The 16,464-nt window shown below is 45.1% G+C and overlaps 1 protein-coding gene and 1 long non-coding RNA gene across 3 annotated transcripts; one reads left to right on the top strand and one right to left on the bottom strand.

Moving 5' to 3' along the window:
• Window positions 1–4,528: 4,528 nt before the first annotated feature.
• LOC148384106 (uncharacterized) lies at window positions 4,529–16,045 on the bottom strand. 2 transcript variants are annotated; one of them, XR_015853315.1, is made up of 3 exons: window positions 15,875–16,045; window positions 14,387–14,469; window positions 4,529–5,498 (listed from the first exon to the last, which is right to left on the bottom strand). It is a non-coding gene; the product is annotated as an uncharacterized LOC148384106 (long non-coding RNA). The 2 variants fall into 2 exon arrangements; XR_015853314.1 differs by lacking the exon at window positions 4,529–5,498 and adding an exon at window positions 12,510–13,134.
• Window positions 4,961–16,420, top strand: cntnap1 (contactin associated protein 1). Its single transcript, XM_088357328.1, has 24 exons — window positions 4,961–5,703; window positions 7,847–7,948; window positions 8,026–8,219; window positions 8,291–8,444; window positions 8,541–8,744; window positions 8,820–9,004; window positions 9,076–9,225; window positions 9,301–9,562; window positions 9,627–9,776; window positions 9,850–10,024; window positions 10,099–10,205; window positions 10,279–10,401; window positions 10,494–10,697; window positions 10,767–10,923; window positions 11,002–11,129; window positions 11,208–11,381; window positions 11,463–11,681; window positions 11,754–11,993; window positions 12,060–12,299; window positions 12,366–12,493; window positions 12,747–12,840; window positions 12,921–13,151; window positions 13,227–13,271; window positions 13,923–16,420. Exons 1-24 carry the CDS (start codon window positions 5,643–5,645, stop codon window positions 14,120–14,122), a joined length of 3,927 nt encoding a protein of 1,308 aa, XP_088213454.1. The 5' UTR covers window positions 4,961–5,642; the 3' UTR covers window positions 14,123–16,420.
• Window positions 16,421–16,464: the final 44 nt, after the last annotated feature.

Here is a 16,464-nt window from a genome sequence, read left to right as displayed (position 1 = left end):
ACAAAAGAAATGAAATGAGGTTTGCCTGAAAGTGCTCAGGAAGTGAAAATGGAAAATGGGCAATTTACACACCGCTGGGAAGACTTTGTATTAAATTTCAGAGAGCGTTTGGATCCATTCTTTCCCGCCTCCTGGCTGTTTAACGGGAATCTCCCGCACCAAAGGAGAGCTTTAACAACTTTAGATTCTTTGTGGTCAACGCTAAGTTCACGACGGTCAAGTCGTCTTGATGACGATCATTTACAAATATTGTTTTGGTTCTACTGCAAGTTCTGATTGTTTTCAATCAAAAATGAGGCGCGTCTCAACATTTTTTGCTCGAAGGATCACGTGCGGAGCTGATTGGAGCCAGAGGCCACTGCGCGCCTCTCGGTCTGGCTCCGACCCCGTTCCCTTTCGACTCTGATCCGGCGGGATCCTGTTTCTCCGCAGGGCCGTGTCGCAGCCAGGACCTTATGTTGGTGAGCCAGATTGATTGTCAACAGAACGGGATGTGAAATCCAGCCTGCCAAAGCAAAGCCGGCTCACATTTTTGGAGGGTACACGTTGGGGTTTCTTTGGGCCTCCATCTTTTGAGGTTCCATTTGCGAAAAGTGCAGCTTCCAAGTGCGGTTGGCTGGCACATAAAGAAATGATTCACTTGCAGCCTTTTTCTCTAAGCTTATCTGACAAGCTCCTCGCTTGGGATTTAGGAGAGGAACTGACCCCCTTGTGACCCTTCCCCAACACACACACATGACTCAGACGGGATATCCTCTCCACACAGTCCAGCATTGAACTTAACCCTCATCCTGCTGTGCTACGACCAGCGTGGTCCGTCCAGGTCCAACGAGGGGCGGGGCCAAGAGCCGCTGGCCGTGTCTCAGCGAACAAGAGGGCTGCTGTTTGAGTCCCACTGGGTGCTGGTAACAGGATAGGCCTGCCGCGGGGGACGCTTGACCCCCCCTCACCCCCGACAACCGTGTCCTAACTGTGCATCCAGCTGTGCGTGCGAATCGTGTGTGACAGTGGATTCTCCGGAGGTGCAAAAATTAGGATGGAATGATGATGATGAAGGGAGATAATTATATCAATGACAAAGAAATGAGAACCATCTGCCTCTCACTGCACGCACTCAGAGAATCTCTCCAGTGTTTTTTTTTTTTTACATGGGGGACAGCGGCAAGCTTCGGATGGGCACATACTATGTTCCTGCAAAACTGGTCTGAAAGAAGGATTAGTTCCAAAATCTGTGACTTTCTAAAATCAAGTGGATTTTTTTCACAGAAGAGTGGAGCAGTTCTACCTGGAGTTAAACCCCCACATGATTTCCTCCATTTTCACAATGGATTCTCACAGTGACTTGAATTGCCGGGAAAGATCCCCAAACATTTTAATTGTCCACTTATCGAGAATACTGAGTCATGGTGTCAGGCCGCAAGTCGTTAACTTTCTATCAAGGCGTGTTTAAGGTCATCAAGGAGTTGACCCGCCTGCTTCCAAGTTGTGACTCACATTTACATCCCCGCCGCAAGCTCTCCAATGGTCCAAGTGTGTTATTGGAGGCGCCTCCGCCGTTAAAACCGCCGGCGTTACATAATGACTCTCTACAAAAGACTCGGCTCCATAATTCACCCGTTCCTGGAATTGTAAAAAACGTGACATTCTGTGGCGACATGCGGCACGCATGAAAACGAGAGAAGACATAATAGCACACTTTGTCGTTATCTCTAACTGTCATCAACCTGGAAAGCTTATGGCCGTTGTGCCGGGATCAGGGATACAAAAGATATGGGAGGAGACGAAGGGGGATAAAAAGCAGCAGATAAAATGCCAGAGCAAGACTGAGACGACAAACTGGCCTGGAGACGCAGCACACGATGATGTCAAAACTACAAAGCACAAAGATGTTAAATTCCGAATCATGCATAGTTTTGTACATTAGCTAGCAGGCGTCTTCCTGTTAGCGTTAGCTAGCAGGTGTCTCCCTGTTAGCGAGTGTGTTACTTCCTACTTCATGGAGAAGGAAGAAAGATGACAACTTTGTTTATATATACATATTTCTATGTAAGATAGCAGATTACTCTTTGATTCGTAGAGAAAGTAGTAATAGAGTACCATTTTTTTGTAGGTTAGCTATCAGGCTAAGAGATCCTACCATTTGCATGGGGGGGGTCCATTGTGCCTAATATAACAGCAAATGCAATCTCATATCTATATTTGAACCCAATATTTTGCCATTCCACCACAAAGTCAAACTCGCTTTTACCGCAGTTTAGCTAACCAACATCACAACAAACCCATCTAATCGCTTTCATGCTTTACGTGCAGTAATTACAAACAGCTAACGTGCGGGTGTGGCGCTAATGATTGCGGCGAGGCTGAAGATAACTTATTGACAGTTAGGCTGGGCCGCCGGGCAGAGTGGCAGCCAGCCTTTTGAGCTATTTTTAGCCTGCTGACTCCAGTAAAAGCGAGGCAGAATGAAGAACTGATGACACGCTGCCAAAATGTGAACCTGGCCTGGATTAGTGGGGCAATTTTGCACGAGAGCGTGGTGGGGACGTGCGAGGAATTCTGCATCCAGTGCAGCAAAATAAGAAAATAAATAAAAAGAATTAAGTTTATGTTGCTTTAGTTGCAAAAACACCAATTATGCTGGATACTACGAAGTACTCAGAACCAGAGCAAAATACTGTGCGGCTAAGTGAAATTGCATTTCCAACTTCTTTCTGGGTGACTGTAATCTGTGTGTATGTGCTGTCTCATGTTTCCCCCCCAGGACAAGATCCAAGCTGTTGCTAGGTGCCGTGACCTCCAAAAGCAACACATTGGCGGATGCGGACAGTGCACCCTGCAAGGAGAAGGCCTGTATTTTGTTTCCCACCCCCAACTGCACTCAGCCACAGATACACACTCAAACACACCCTTAAACACACAAGGGTGGTTTAAACACACACTTCCTGTGTGGCAATGAAGATTCATATTCCAAAAAGTCAGCCTTTTGTTTAGTTTGGAACACAATTTCCAGTGTGACATCAATGCGAAAATGGTTTCAACCATCTCATTTCTTTTTTTTTTTCCTCTCCTGCACACTCCTTGCAGGTGCAACTGTCATGTTGTCGATCATTTGCCGTAGTCAGCGTTTCAAGCCCAAGGCGGAGCCACAAAGGAGCAAAGACAGTTGGCAAACAAACTAGGGGACAGACTAAATAACCACGGCGGCTTGCGCATACGTGCGTCTGTGTGGTCGTGGATTTGCTTTTTGCGCGTGTTACAAGTCGCGCACAATGGGAACAAAAGTGTCTCGTCACCACGCGTATCCGTCGGGCCGCAGCTGTTGTAGGCATTTAAACCTCAATGCAGGTGTGGAGAGAAGATAAGCATAAGCGAAATGAATGGCTGATGACATCCAAGTGATGGAGTGCTCGCCACTTTCAACAATTAGAGCCACATAGAGGTCAATGGGATGGTCCACCATGAAGCCATCAAGAATTGGACCAGGAGCACCGGACCAGGTTTAACTAGCAACAAAATTCCAAAGCTGCACCACATCCAAAATGTGAAAGGTCAAACAGCTGATCTGCACCTCGGCAGTGTGCGGACACCGCCGTCCCCTGTTTACGGCCACCGCCAGGAAGCCGTGACAGCATGTTCTCATGGGAGCCGGCCAACATAAACACTCATCCCGGCGAGAACCCTGCTGAATTCCTCAGTTTCCCAACAGGCCTCTGTCAGCGTTATCTGCTTGTGTTTTGAGTTGATCCCACACACACGCACGACAGCTGAAGGTTCCTTCATCCATCTTCATGACAAGTAGCGCTCAGCCATGATAACAGATCAGCAGAACTATCGCATGGAAACATCTGGGCACGAGCTGTGACCCGTAGGCGTTGCCCTCGGGTTGTACGTGTAGGTGCATCCATGTGTGTGTCAGTGCACACCCCTATGGAAAACACACACGACTGGGATGGGGGTAGACCTTAGCGCTATCTGGTGAGAAACAAGGTCCATTTGTGTTTGTGTGCAAAATAAGCGGGCGCTTGGGAGGACACATGACTGCCTGCCATGTTTTATAGACGCTCGTTTATCTAATTAGATGAATGAATGAACTGTTACTGAGTTGTATGTTTTGGTATCGGCAACACCAGTGTGATCCAAGTGGCACACAAGGAGAGACAAGGCTGCCACCTTGTGGTCTTTTGTTGCAACACACACATTCGAGCCAAAAACGACATTTCTCTAGTTAAAAAAAAAAAAAAAGTCACGTGGGATATATTCTATGTATGAGTAAATCAACACATTTAACGAGAAGTCCGCCATCTTAGAAAATTAATCTCAATCACAAACCTGTATTCTAGAAATACGGGCAACATGAAATCACTTTTGCCATACAATTAAAAATTGATTAGCATTTTGACAATTTGATATGACAAAAGTGATATGTGAATGGTACCAACATAAAAATGGCCACTGACTTTAAATGAGAACTGTTTCTCATTTATATGTTCTATCATAAATGATTTTCGATGAGAGATTTAATACCACATGGCGCAGACAGATCATATAGACTGAAATCTGTGGCTTGTACAGGTCAAGAGTTAAAAAACGAACAGATGGTGGGCCTGATTCTCCATGTGCAGGATGGCTTTTGAAATGATTGTTTTCTAATTATATTTTCATGCATTGTTTTTGTAGATACTGGTCTGTACTGGTATATGGTTGTGGGAATGCTGTGGGCAAGGGGGGCGGGGTCCAGGTCAGGCTGGGGTGGTGTTATGGGAGCTTACAAACAATCTGATTTGATTGAAAACACAAGCAAATCCACACACACTGGGATTCAATCTCACTGACACACTGACGTCCCATAAACCCACTTCTTAATCCCAAAGCTGTTTTTTTCCCCCCCTATTTTGTGGCCACTGTGTTTTGAATCACCGTAAATCCCCCTCAGACTAAATCTCACCCTCCCTCTCACGTTTCTGCCTCACTCATCCAAAATCAAGCACAGCAGCTGGCATCATCATCATTATTATCTTAACCTGTTCTGGAACGTTGGCGGCCGGGCAGTGTACCTCCGTGAGAAGGTTACGGGCGGCCAGTCGCCAAGGTTGCCTAGGCCTAATTTTGGGACCACTTCCTCGACGCACTCACAAAACTCGATGCCAACCGGATTAAAAGGCGGAGCTGTGCCAAACTGGGATATGTAATATCAGACGAGCGCGGCGGGAAGCATCTTTTGTGCCTGGTGATATAAGAGGCCTGATGGATTATTTTTAAAAGGGATTTTAAAATATATATTTTTTTTATTTATTATAGGTTCTTTGAAAAAGCCATTTTGGGAAAGATTCTTTTTTTTCTCCATTTCACTTGCCTGCAAACACTCGCCGTGCTTTAACAAAACGTGCATTATTAGCATCTTAACATTCAACCATTTGGAGAAAAGAAGGAGGTGCGCGCTCTCGGCCGGTCGCAGCATCAGCACCAGCATCTCATGCGCGTGCCCGCACCGGTAGAGGCTGCCCGGGAGTTGGAGGAGTTAAAGTTGGACCAGGGTGGAGGGGAAAAAAAAGAAAGGTTGCGATGAGAAGAGCACGCCACGGAGACATACTAACGTCAAATTAACATTTTCGATGCGGGGAACAGGCGCTCTAAAGTGAAGGATGACTGGCAAAATATTGACTTTATTCTTCTTGTGTTTGGCTGCGCGACGCTGCTCGTCACGTAAGTCTCGTCATGTCGTAAATGTGTTGTCTTTTTTGTTGTTGTTGTTTTATCCGCATTTGTCGTGTCTTTTGTGCAAAAAGTTGCGCGTATAAACGAAGCAGTGAAGGACATAATGCGTCTGTATAGGAATCCTTCAAGGGCACATTGGCATTCACATTTTCAAAATCGTCCATTAAAATCTTTTATTTTAGTGAATGCGATTTTGAGGGGGGGTTGAAGTCGGTCGTTTCGTGCTGTTAGCGTGCACGTAGACCGCGGGGAGGGAACAGCGTCAGTCCCGCAGAATTAAAGTGAGCACGGACGGGACTGTCTGCATTGCAGTGCTTTCAGCTCGCACGCAAGTTTGAGCCCGGCGCAGCCTCAACTTGCACCACAGGGGGGGGGGGGACAACGCTGCAGGGTCGATGCTGCGGCTGCATGCGTCGAACACATTGCCGATATTAAGCATGCAATAACACTCAAGTGAGATTTAAAATGGAAAATGAGGCTCGAAAGAGCACGGCTCAGCCTGCCCGGGACCAGCCCACTGCAGCACTTTTTGGGGGGAGGCAGTACCTGTCAGTCAAATAGCAGGCGCGTACTTTCCCTCATGGGGGGGAGGGGGTCAAGGATCCCCGCAGTCAGATGTTGAATTTTGCTTAAATGGATTGTAATTAAATTACAATGATGTGAAAATGAGTGCCTACATAATCCAACAATCAGGGAAGTTTAACTCTGCAGCATGCCTGTCATGACTCAGTAGGTGGGAAAACTAGGGATGGGCACTAGTGACGTAGCTTAATTGTTTGCAATACAAAAATAATCCTGCAGTGCGCGCAATGTTGTTTTGACTACATCGGCGTTCTTATTTGAAGTGTGCTGTCGGATACTGCTTAGCGTGAATGAACCATCTCATCCGTGAATCGATATCGTTGCATTGAGTGGAAGTTGATCGGACACTAAGTGGAGGCCTCACAGTGCAAGATGGGCCAACTATGCAATATGTGCAAAGTGGAGACAGGACATCTGAAAGCTCTTCCCCTTACGTCACAAGTTTTTTCAGGCCCAAAAAAAAGGAAGCTAGAGTCCCTAGAAACTAGGACTAAAAGGGTTTCTATAGTGACTTAGCAAAAGTGGCTATGTAAATAGAAATGCTAGCTTTAGTGAGGCTGTCAGCAGTAGCGATAGTGACAGCAGTCTCACGGCTGGGTGACACTCACGAGGAGGTGCCGCCCAACCTCCTCCTCCTCTTGGTCTCTGCATAGCGCTGCTGCAGGAGAGATGTGTCAGCTCGGTGAGCCCGTTCTACACCTACAGAAGACTGATGAGTCAGCACAAATAGAACTGGCGCTCTAAATGTGGCCACACTGTCTCCACGCCACAGACGACTACTGATGAATTTGTAATAAGTGCAAGAGAGAGGGAGGGTGCCTTGAAGGGTCCACGCAGGTTGCAGTTTTGCAACTTGACAACACCCTACGGCAGGATGCAGGGCTTTTATGGAAATAGTTGTGTCCCCTATGGAGATATTAAAGCTAATCGATGCGCCTTCAAGTAGATGCAATGCAGTGTTCCTCTTGTGGAATGTTCTAGTTCTGGCTCGGGCTGAGTAATAATATGAACCCTGTCCGAGAATGCAGGCACGGCCGGAAGGTGACATTAACCTTGTCAGCCGTGACTAGTCCACCTGAGGTTGTCCTTGGGGGGGGAAGACACGGAACAAAGCGAGGGTCCTCCTTTTTCAAATTTACGTTCTGGCTTATCAAGGTGTAGGATATTTATCCAACCCGGTGACACAAACGAGACGAGGAAGAAGCATGGCATCTTGTATAGCTGAAATAGCAACTCACCTTGACACAATGTGAAACAAAATTTGACATTAATTCAGCAATAATAAATTTTGGGATTTTCTCAAAAATGTAATTAAAAAAAACGTGAATAATAACATTGCTGTGCTAGCACTATGTGGTTATGTATTACACTTTTTAGTTCACAAGTTAAATTTTAATTGAATTGGCAGAGCATGTACTAATGTTTAATTAAAATTCAAAATGTGTGCTCTTATAAGACAACCAAAGTGATTTCCATTTATTTTCTCATTTAAAATCTTCAAGGAACATAATGTGCATCACATAAACTCCTCTTCCTTATTTGCCCGTAGAAGAATGTGTTGACCCACTCGTGTCTGGCCTCTACGCCTCTTCCTTCCTGGCCTCCTCCAGGTATAACTTTCTCTACTCTGCCAGTTTCGCCAAGTTGTATGGTAAGTTTCTAACGATATGAATCTCAGAGACGTGTTAACATCACAACAACAACGACACACCTTCTTATTCCTTGTAGGCAGCAGTGGCTGGTCACCTTCGCTCAGGGATCGGCAGCCATGGTTGCAGGTGGACCTGGGCAGGAAGTATCGCCTAAGAGCCATCGCCACCCAGGGCACCTTCAACTCGTACGATTGGGTCACCAAGTACACCCTTCTCTACGGTGACAGGCCAGACTCATGGACGCCATATATCATGAAAGGAGGCAACTCGGTGGGTGCCACAGGAAGGGGCGGGGCATTAAGCTATGACTCAGTAACACCCCCGCCCTTGTCTGTTTACAGACTTTGCCTGGGAACTGGAATTATTATCAGGTGAAGAGGAATGTCTTCCATTACGCCTTCACAGCCAAACACATTCGTCTGCTTCCTCTGGCGTGGAACACAGAGAACGGAGGGAAGATTGGTGTGAGGCTGGAGCTGTTTGGATGCCATTATGGTAACAGATCAATTCAGCGTAGTCACCATATTATTTATTCTTACGGGAAATTGGTAGGATTCTTTAATGTCCATCAAATGTGCCCCATGGTCTCAGATTCCTATGTGCTACAGTACAACGGGGATGACTCGGTGGTCTACATGTACCCCGGGAAGAGGTCCCGCACGTTAAATGACCATATTGCCATAAACTTCAAAACCCTGGAGCAGGATGGTGTCCTATTACACAGCGATGGAGTTCAAGGAGACCTCTTCACCCTTGAGCTCAAGAGAGGTCGACTCTACCTACACATCAGCCTGGGTACAGCCGGATTAGAGTCAAGGTTAAAAAAGTCGTCAGTCTTACGCTCATTGTCTGTTCCTTTCATTGTTTCAGGAAGTAGCGTTATACATAAAACAGACGGTCGGACCACTCTGGTAGCTGGCAGCCTTCTCGATAACCTCCATTGGCACTACGTCACCATTAAGCGCTCAGGCCGTCAGGTGAACTTCACTGTTGATAGCCAGACAGTGACGGCCATTTGTAATGGGGAGTTTAGCCACCTGGATCTGGACAATAAGGTACGCCAGCATCTTTGGCGAGTCTTAAGATCTGGAACAGACGGTTTTGGTTCTTTGGGTCTGTATTGTAGTTGTATGTTGGTGGTGTCATCGAGCCGAAAATGCCTCACCTACCGACCACCCCGAATTTCCGTGGCTGCCTGGAGAACGTCTTCATCAATGACATCAACATCATATATAAGGCTAAGCAGGAAGAAGAGGATGTAGTCATCCCAAGAAAGGTATGCTGTCTAAAGTTTTGATTCCCTGAGGACTAGTAGGACAGTAGATCGAATTTTATCTTTTTTTCCTTACAGAAAAAGATGCATTTTGCTTGCCGGGACATTCTTCTCAAACCGATGACCTTCGCCGGGCCTAACAACTACCTACAGGTGCCAGGTTTTTTCAGAAGGCCACGCATGTTTGTTAAGTTCAAGTTCCGTTCGTGGGACTACACGGGCCTGCTCATGTTCACGCGATTTGCTGACGACCTCGGCGCCCTGGAGCTCGGACTTAGTGAGGGGCAGATCAATGTCACTATCTTCCAGCCCGGCAAGAAGAAACTGCAGTTTGCTGCAGGTAATTAATGGACAAACCTTGTGGTGTGAATCTTCGATCTGACAAACTTTTCAACTGTCTCTAGGGTACAGGCTTAATGATGGCTACTGGCATTCGGTTGATTTGGCGGCCAGAGATAACCTCCTCACCCTCACAATCGATGAGGAGGAGGGTTCCCCGTTGAAGATCACCAACCCCTTCACAATACGTACTGGGGACCGCTACTTCTTTGGAGGTGAACTAATCACTAAGACTCATAAACAAAACCTATCTTCTACCTATTTACGTACTGATGTTCTTCTGTCCAGGTTGCCCAAAAACCAACAACACCATCAGGAAGTGCGAAACCAAACTAAATCGCTTTCACGGTTGCATGCAGCATATCTTCATAGACAACGAACAACTCGACATCGATATTATCCTGCAGCGCCAGTGGGGGCGCTATGCTGAACTCTTGTTGGGAACATGTGGCATCACTGACAGGTTAAACTCTTCTTGCCACCAATGCCAAGTCGCCGCTGATGTGAATGGCAAAATGAAAATATTTTGTTTTCCAGATGTAATCCCAATCCGTGTGAGCATGAAGGCAGATGCATCCAGTCGTGGGATGACTTCATTTGTTTATGTGAAAACACCGGCTACAAAGGAGAAGTGTGTCACATGTGTAAGTATTAATGCCCTTTCTGAAGACAAAACTATTCATATAAATACAAGTTGAATTATGTAAACCCTCACAGCTGTGTATAAAGAGTCATGCGAGGCCTACAGACTCAGCGGAAAATACTGGTCCGGAAACTACACCATTGATCCAGATTTGAGTGGACCGCTAAAGCCATTCGAAGTATACTGTAAAATTAAATGTAAGTACGACTAATGACTTGTATCACATTTCTGACTCGTCAAATCATTACTAAGATCTTGCTCTTCCTTGTTTTGTTTTGAACCGCTCCAGCATATAAAGCTTGGACTGTGATCTTGAATGACCGCGAGGAAGGTACAAAGGTAACAGGGAGTTCCGTTGACAATCCGTACATCGGCAACGTCAACTACTGGAACGCATCTTGGGATGAAGTCACCGCCCTGGCCAATACCTCCTTGTACTGTGAGCAGTGGGTTGACTATTCATGCTACAAGTCCCGTTTTCTCAACACGCCCGGTGAGTCTGCCTACAGAACCGAAGGAATGAAAAGCTAGAATTGGGATGCTGACACGCTCTCTGGTTCAGGCGGAAGACCTTTTAGTTACTGGATTGGTCGCAATAATGAGAGTCACTATTACTGGGGAGGAACCTTCAGAGAGGTCCAAACGTGTGGCTGTGCCATCAACCAGACCTGTGCTGACCCTAGGTATCAATGCAACTGTGATGCAGACTACAGACAATGGTAAGACAAGGAGATAATGTTTACAAGGTCGGTATCACTGACATGATGGTATCAGGATGGTCATTGTTGTGCCTCCAGGCACTCCGATAAAGGCTACTTGGACTTTAGAGACCATCTTCCGGTCAGGAGGGTGGTGGTGGGCGACACCAACAGGACAGGCTCAGAAGTACAGTTCAAAGTAGGACCTCTGCGCTGCCATGGCGACAGTGAGCTCAACACTTAAGGTTTCGTTTTTGATGGTACTTGAGTTGCTTTGTCTCACAACCGTTCCACACTGTTTGCAGGAAACATCTGGAACACGATAGCCTTCACCAAACCTGCAAACATAACCTTCCCCACCTTCAAGCCGGGCTCCAGCGCTGACATTTCATTCCACTTCAAAACATACAGATACGACTCGGTCTTCTTGGAGAACTCCGACGATCACCTCAAAAACTTTATCCGACTGGAGCTCAACAGTGAGTTCACCGAAACCAACAGTGACCTTTACTGTTCATTTGATAGACCTCTTATCTGAGCCTTTTCTTCCTTCTTTCCAGCAACCCACAATCTTGTATTTGTCTTCATGGTGGGAGATGGCATCCAGAACGTGACACTACGCTCCCCCGTGCCACTCAACGATAACGAGTGGCACTTTGTCCAGGCTGAGATTAATGTAAAATTGGCTCGACTCAAGGTCGACTACCAGCCTTGGACTGTCAAACGTTTCCCCAGTCAGACTTTTGTCACTATGAACTTTACAAATCCTCTTGTTGTAGGTAGGTGACTCAAAACTGACTGATACATTAAAGGTCCCAGAAGCAAGTTGCATAACCACTGTCTTATATTAGGTTCACGTAACCGCACCCAAAAACCCTTCTTGGGTTGTCTCCGAGGGTTAAGGTTGAACGGTGTTCCTCTGGATTTGGAAGGGAAAGTTGATGAAGAAAAAGGAATCAGGAGGAACTGTACCGGCCAGTGTCTCAATGCCTCCATACCTTGCCGTAACAGTGGCCAATGTATTGAGGGCTACGCTTCCTACACCTGTGACTGCAACAATACTGCATTTGATGGGTTCTACTGCCACAAAGGTGAGTACTTGGGTCAACCGAGAAAGGCATTAAGATGATTGGGTTCTTCTATTGGTCTTGTTTAAGATATCGGTGCCCACTTTGAGCTTGGCTCTTGGCTGAAGTACACCGTGCGGAAGAAACCGATATCCGACGAAGCAGCTTGGGCCAACTGGATTGACCCGCATTACGACAATTTCAGCCTGGGCTATAACGACACGGCGGACGACATAGAGTTCAGCTTCAGCACCATCTACAAACCGGCTGTGCTGCTCTACATCAGCTCCTTCGTCCATGACTACATTGCCGTCGTGCTGAAGAACGACGGTAGGGACCGCATGTGACAAGACCTTTCATCGCTCGGCCGTCAATGTTGATTTTTTTTTAACACAGGTAGCGTGGATCTGAGGTATAAACTGGGACTCATCACCCACAAGTACGAACTGACTCGCCGTAACCTTGCTGATGGATACCCCCATTACATCAACATCACCAGACACAACAGGACCATCAAAACGCAGGTTCCTCCCACCCTACAAACACCCAAACAAAACAGTGCAACTTTGGATCGACAATATTTATGCTTATCTTTCCCAAGACCCTGAAAGGTTAGAAAAGACACCCATTTTCTTACTTGTCAAGAGCCTCTTTTATGATTCCATTTTCACGATGAACGAAAACCAGATCTCCAGTTGCGAGAAGAAAAAATTTACATTAGCTGCGTAATCTCACCTGCAGATAAAATGTATAAAAGGCTTTCTCTTGTTTCTACAGGTGGATTTTATGGAGCCCATTGTTGAAAAGATAACTTTAGTGGAGGATGCAAGATTTGACTCTCCAAAGTCCATGTTCTTGGGCAGAGTGATGGGTAGATGTTTCATTTCCATGCTGGAAACATTTGTTGTTATTGTAAAGGACTGTATTTTGACTATGTCCTGCGTCCCCCAGAGGTCGGCGACATCGACTATGAAATCCAGAGGCACAATGCTCCAGGCTTCATTGGCTGCATCTCTGGCGTGAGATACAATGTCTATGCTCCTCTAAAGGCTCTTTTCCGTCCGAATGAAACGGACCCGCCGGTGACGACACAAGGCGATGTCTCCGAGTCCAACTGCGGCGCTTTCCCTCCTGTCTTTGGTTACGTCCCATGGGAGGTGGATCCCTGGTTTACCACCATAGGTATGTCAGTTCACATCTAAATATAGAAGTTAACTGTACCTACATAATGTCTTATTGTTTATATCTGCCTTTCAGATTATATATACATTCATGATGACCTTGGCCTATTCTGGATCATAGGTGAGTCCACAATTTTAGCTACTGCTCACCTGTATCTGACCTTAAAAATCTATTAAATGAAAGGTCAAAATAGGCCAAAAATGATATCTCCTTCAATTTAAGACACATTTATGACATTTTTGTGAATGGCCAAAAATGTATATTAAGTAACAGTTTTTCCCAATCTACCACTTTAAAATAGATCTTCAGAATGTTATTTTTTTACAGTTCTTCTTCAATGCATAGCTCCTATTATTGAATCTCAGTGTCAGCATGTTTCACTTGAGAAGCCGAGTGCTCTCCATTATTGTATTACGGATGCAAAGGACAGACTGTACCGACTCCCCCACTCGATCCATGTCTGAGACCGGATCAGCTCAGTTTAGTCTTGGCATTGTGTAGAGCTCATCATTTTACTGCTAGTCATTGCTAGACACTACAGATTAATACGTCACCAGCGCTCAGATTGAGAGGTATTATACTAATGCCAGACGTCATCGTCAAAGATTAGAGCAAACATCCCAAAGCTGGAATACAATTATTGCAACAATGAGCAGGAAAACGCAAAGCGACTGTGAATTTCCTGATTAAATCGTATTGATTTAAATGTTTGAGCATCTGCCTGTCAAGTGGCTCTTATCTCTTTCTATAACTGCTATTTTTATCCCACAGTCATTGTCATTCTGGCGCTGCTCCTTCTGCTGGCCGGTTTGTATAGCATCTACGTGTATGCGTACCAGCAGAAGGGCACCTACCGCACCAACGAGCCCAAACACCTGGATTCGCCCAGCAGCGCCCGACCCCTAACCGAGACGCTGAGACGGGAAAAGAATATCCTACCAGAAATTGACGAAGAGTTCAGGAGCCGCTAAGATAATTACCAACACATGGGACCAATGGGACAGTGACTTTGGGAAGGACTTACATATGTTACATGTCTTTAAGTTGATTTTTGTGATTATTGATTTGTAGCTCCTCTGAGTCTATCACTTGTGGGTTTAGCTACCATCATGATTAATTAACAGGGCAATTTGCCCAGGATCCTAATTTGGCTTGCTTAGATAAATTGAGTTGAGGTCAGATTATTTCTATGGTATTCCATCAGGCATGCATTCCCGGACTTTCACTGTTCTTACCTGATACTGTGGGCTCTTCGAGTGAAGTGGGTGTAGAAGTCAGTGTATTTGTTGTTGTTGTCCTGGGAATGGTCTCAGATGTCCTGGTTAAGGACCAAAAGAAAGACATTCAAAAAAAGTACCACAATAAGTTAAACCCACAAGCAATAAGACAAAGCCCAACTATCACCAGAGTCACCTGTCCTATATTTTCCGATTATTTCATTTCTTCTTTTATTGTATTTTTTTAAACCCCAGCTTGGGTGGGATGGACTGCCTGGTGCTGTACAAAATTTATATTTTGTCAAGTTCAAAACTTCCACATGCGAGTCTCACACTGTCCCGCAGGGTGAAATACTGAAGTGCCTCATCTGAGCAAGCTTGACCCCACTCAAGTATCCACAAAAGATTCATTAGAAGGCATTAGGAAACAGACTTAAATCATTTTCTGGGCCCATTTGAGGCTATCGTATGGACCGTGTGAAACCTGCACCTTTAGCTGACAATCTGGTGACATCCTAGCTCGCAATGTGCCCAAGCAAACTACTAAAATCCATCTTACTTTTGAAAAAAAAAGCCAACCTGAGTCATACATGTTGGACAAGCATGAACATAAAACAATCGTGGTGCAAAGGTTTGCGTACTGTGTATTCGAAGCCTAACCGTTCCAGTAAGGCAGTGCAAAGAATGACCTCGCAGCTTTAATGATTGCAGTCCCGTATCTATTTAGCACGGAGCTTCAGACTGTCATAATGATGGGTAACCAGGTGTCCACATAGAATTTCTACTTGCATCCGTCTTGCTTGTTAACTTTTGTCAGGCTTTTCAGAAACAACAATGATCGAGTGAAGACGCTTACATATAAACATACACACACTCTAATTAGGGTGCTTTCACACCAGTAGTTCAAGTAACAAATCAATTTGTCAAAATTTTCTGTTTCCCCCATCTTTAGCAACACTGCATTATTGATAGGAACTGAAAATATAAGAACAAGCTAAAAGGAACTGCTGGTGCGAAAGAGTCCTAAAGCACAAAGTACATGTACAGTACAGAGGACCATGATGGTGTATTACTTCCAATTCACACATTTGCTAATAGATTTAGGGCAACATGTTATAAATATAACTGAGCTGACTCACTCTTTGCTAGCAGCTAACTGTATATGAAACAAAGCATATAGCCTAGCATGAACACATGATAACAAGCTTCTTTACGTCCGCAGATGCACAACAGTGTAAAGCAACTCTTTAAATGTCACACGAATGTAGTTTGTTCAGGGTAAAGAAAGTACCTACTTTTACCTGTAATAGGCCTTCAAAGTGTATATTTGTTGGCTTGACTGAATGATTGTACAATAATGTATGAAATTGTACAGATGGTAATTAGAGGCTCTATTTTTTAAGAGTGTGCTGTAAAAACGAATGTAAATGAGCGTTGCTAGAATACAGGTGCGTCTGTTAGCATAGTGTCAGTGTACAGCTAGCATAGCGGTATCATCTCACTCACCATGCGTGGTCCCCCAAAGTGTTTGTGTGTGTGTGTTTTCACTGTTTGCCCACCTAGAGACGAGAAACAAGCAGACGTGCACACATGCCAACAACTAATAGACATCATGGTAGTGTGTTAGTGAGCATCAGTAGATGCGCTGAATGGTGTAGAGCCTTAAATGTCCACTAGAGGGAGACAGATTTTTGTTTGCTTTCAAATGTCTAGATGCTTTGGTCACTACTTGACATTGATTAGGCCGAAATGACAATGCTCTAATTTGATTGCACAACTCTCAGTGCACCTCCAACCACAATGACATCGTCAAACTTCTTGCATTAGACCACCAGCAAGTGTTCCTAATGAAGTGTCCAGAACTGACTGTGGCATCTAAACAGAAAAAATGATTACACTTGGTCATTTTATTCACTCACTGATTGTATTGTCATTCACACTTTTTTTTTTTTTTGAGTGATATTGTCACTGTAAATGCCCATTGTTGTTATTCTTATTGTATAAATCTAAGTAAAGCCAAACTCACCTGAATAAAAAGTCTGAAGGAGCTGATGTGGTAGTAACTCTAAGCATTTATTGTAAACTTATCATGAGGG

The sequence above is a fragment of the Syngnathus floridae genome, chromosome 17 (genome assembly GCF_059516105.1).
Source record: "Syngnathus floridae isolate MCC-2025c chromosome 17, RoL_Sflo_1.0, whole genome shotgun sequence".
Classification (NCBI taxonomy): Eukaryota; Metazoa; Chordata; class Actinopteri; order Syngnathiformes; family Syngnathidae; genus Syngnathus; species Syngnathus floridae.
Note: the sequence above shows the minus strand (reverse complement) of the source record. Positions and strands in the feature narration are given on the sequence as shown.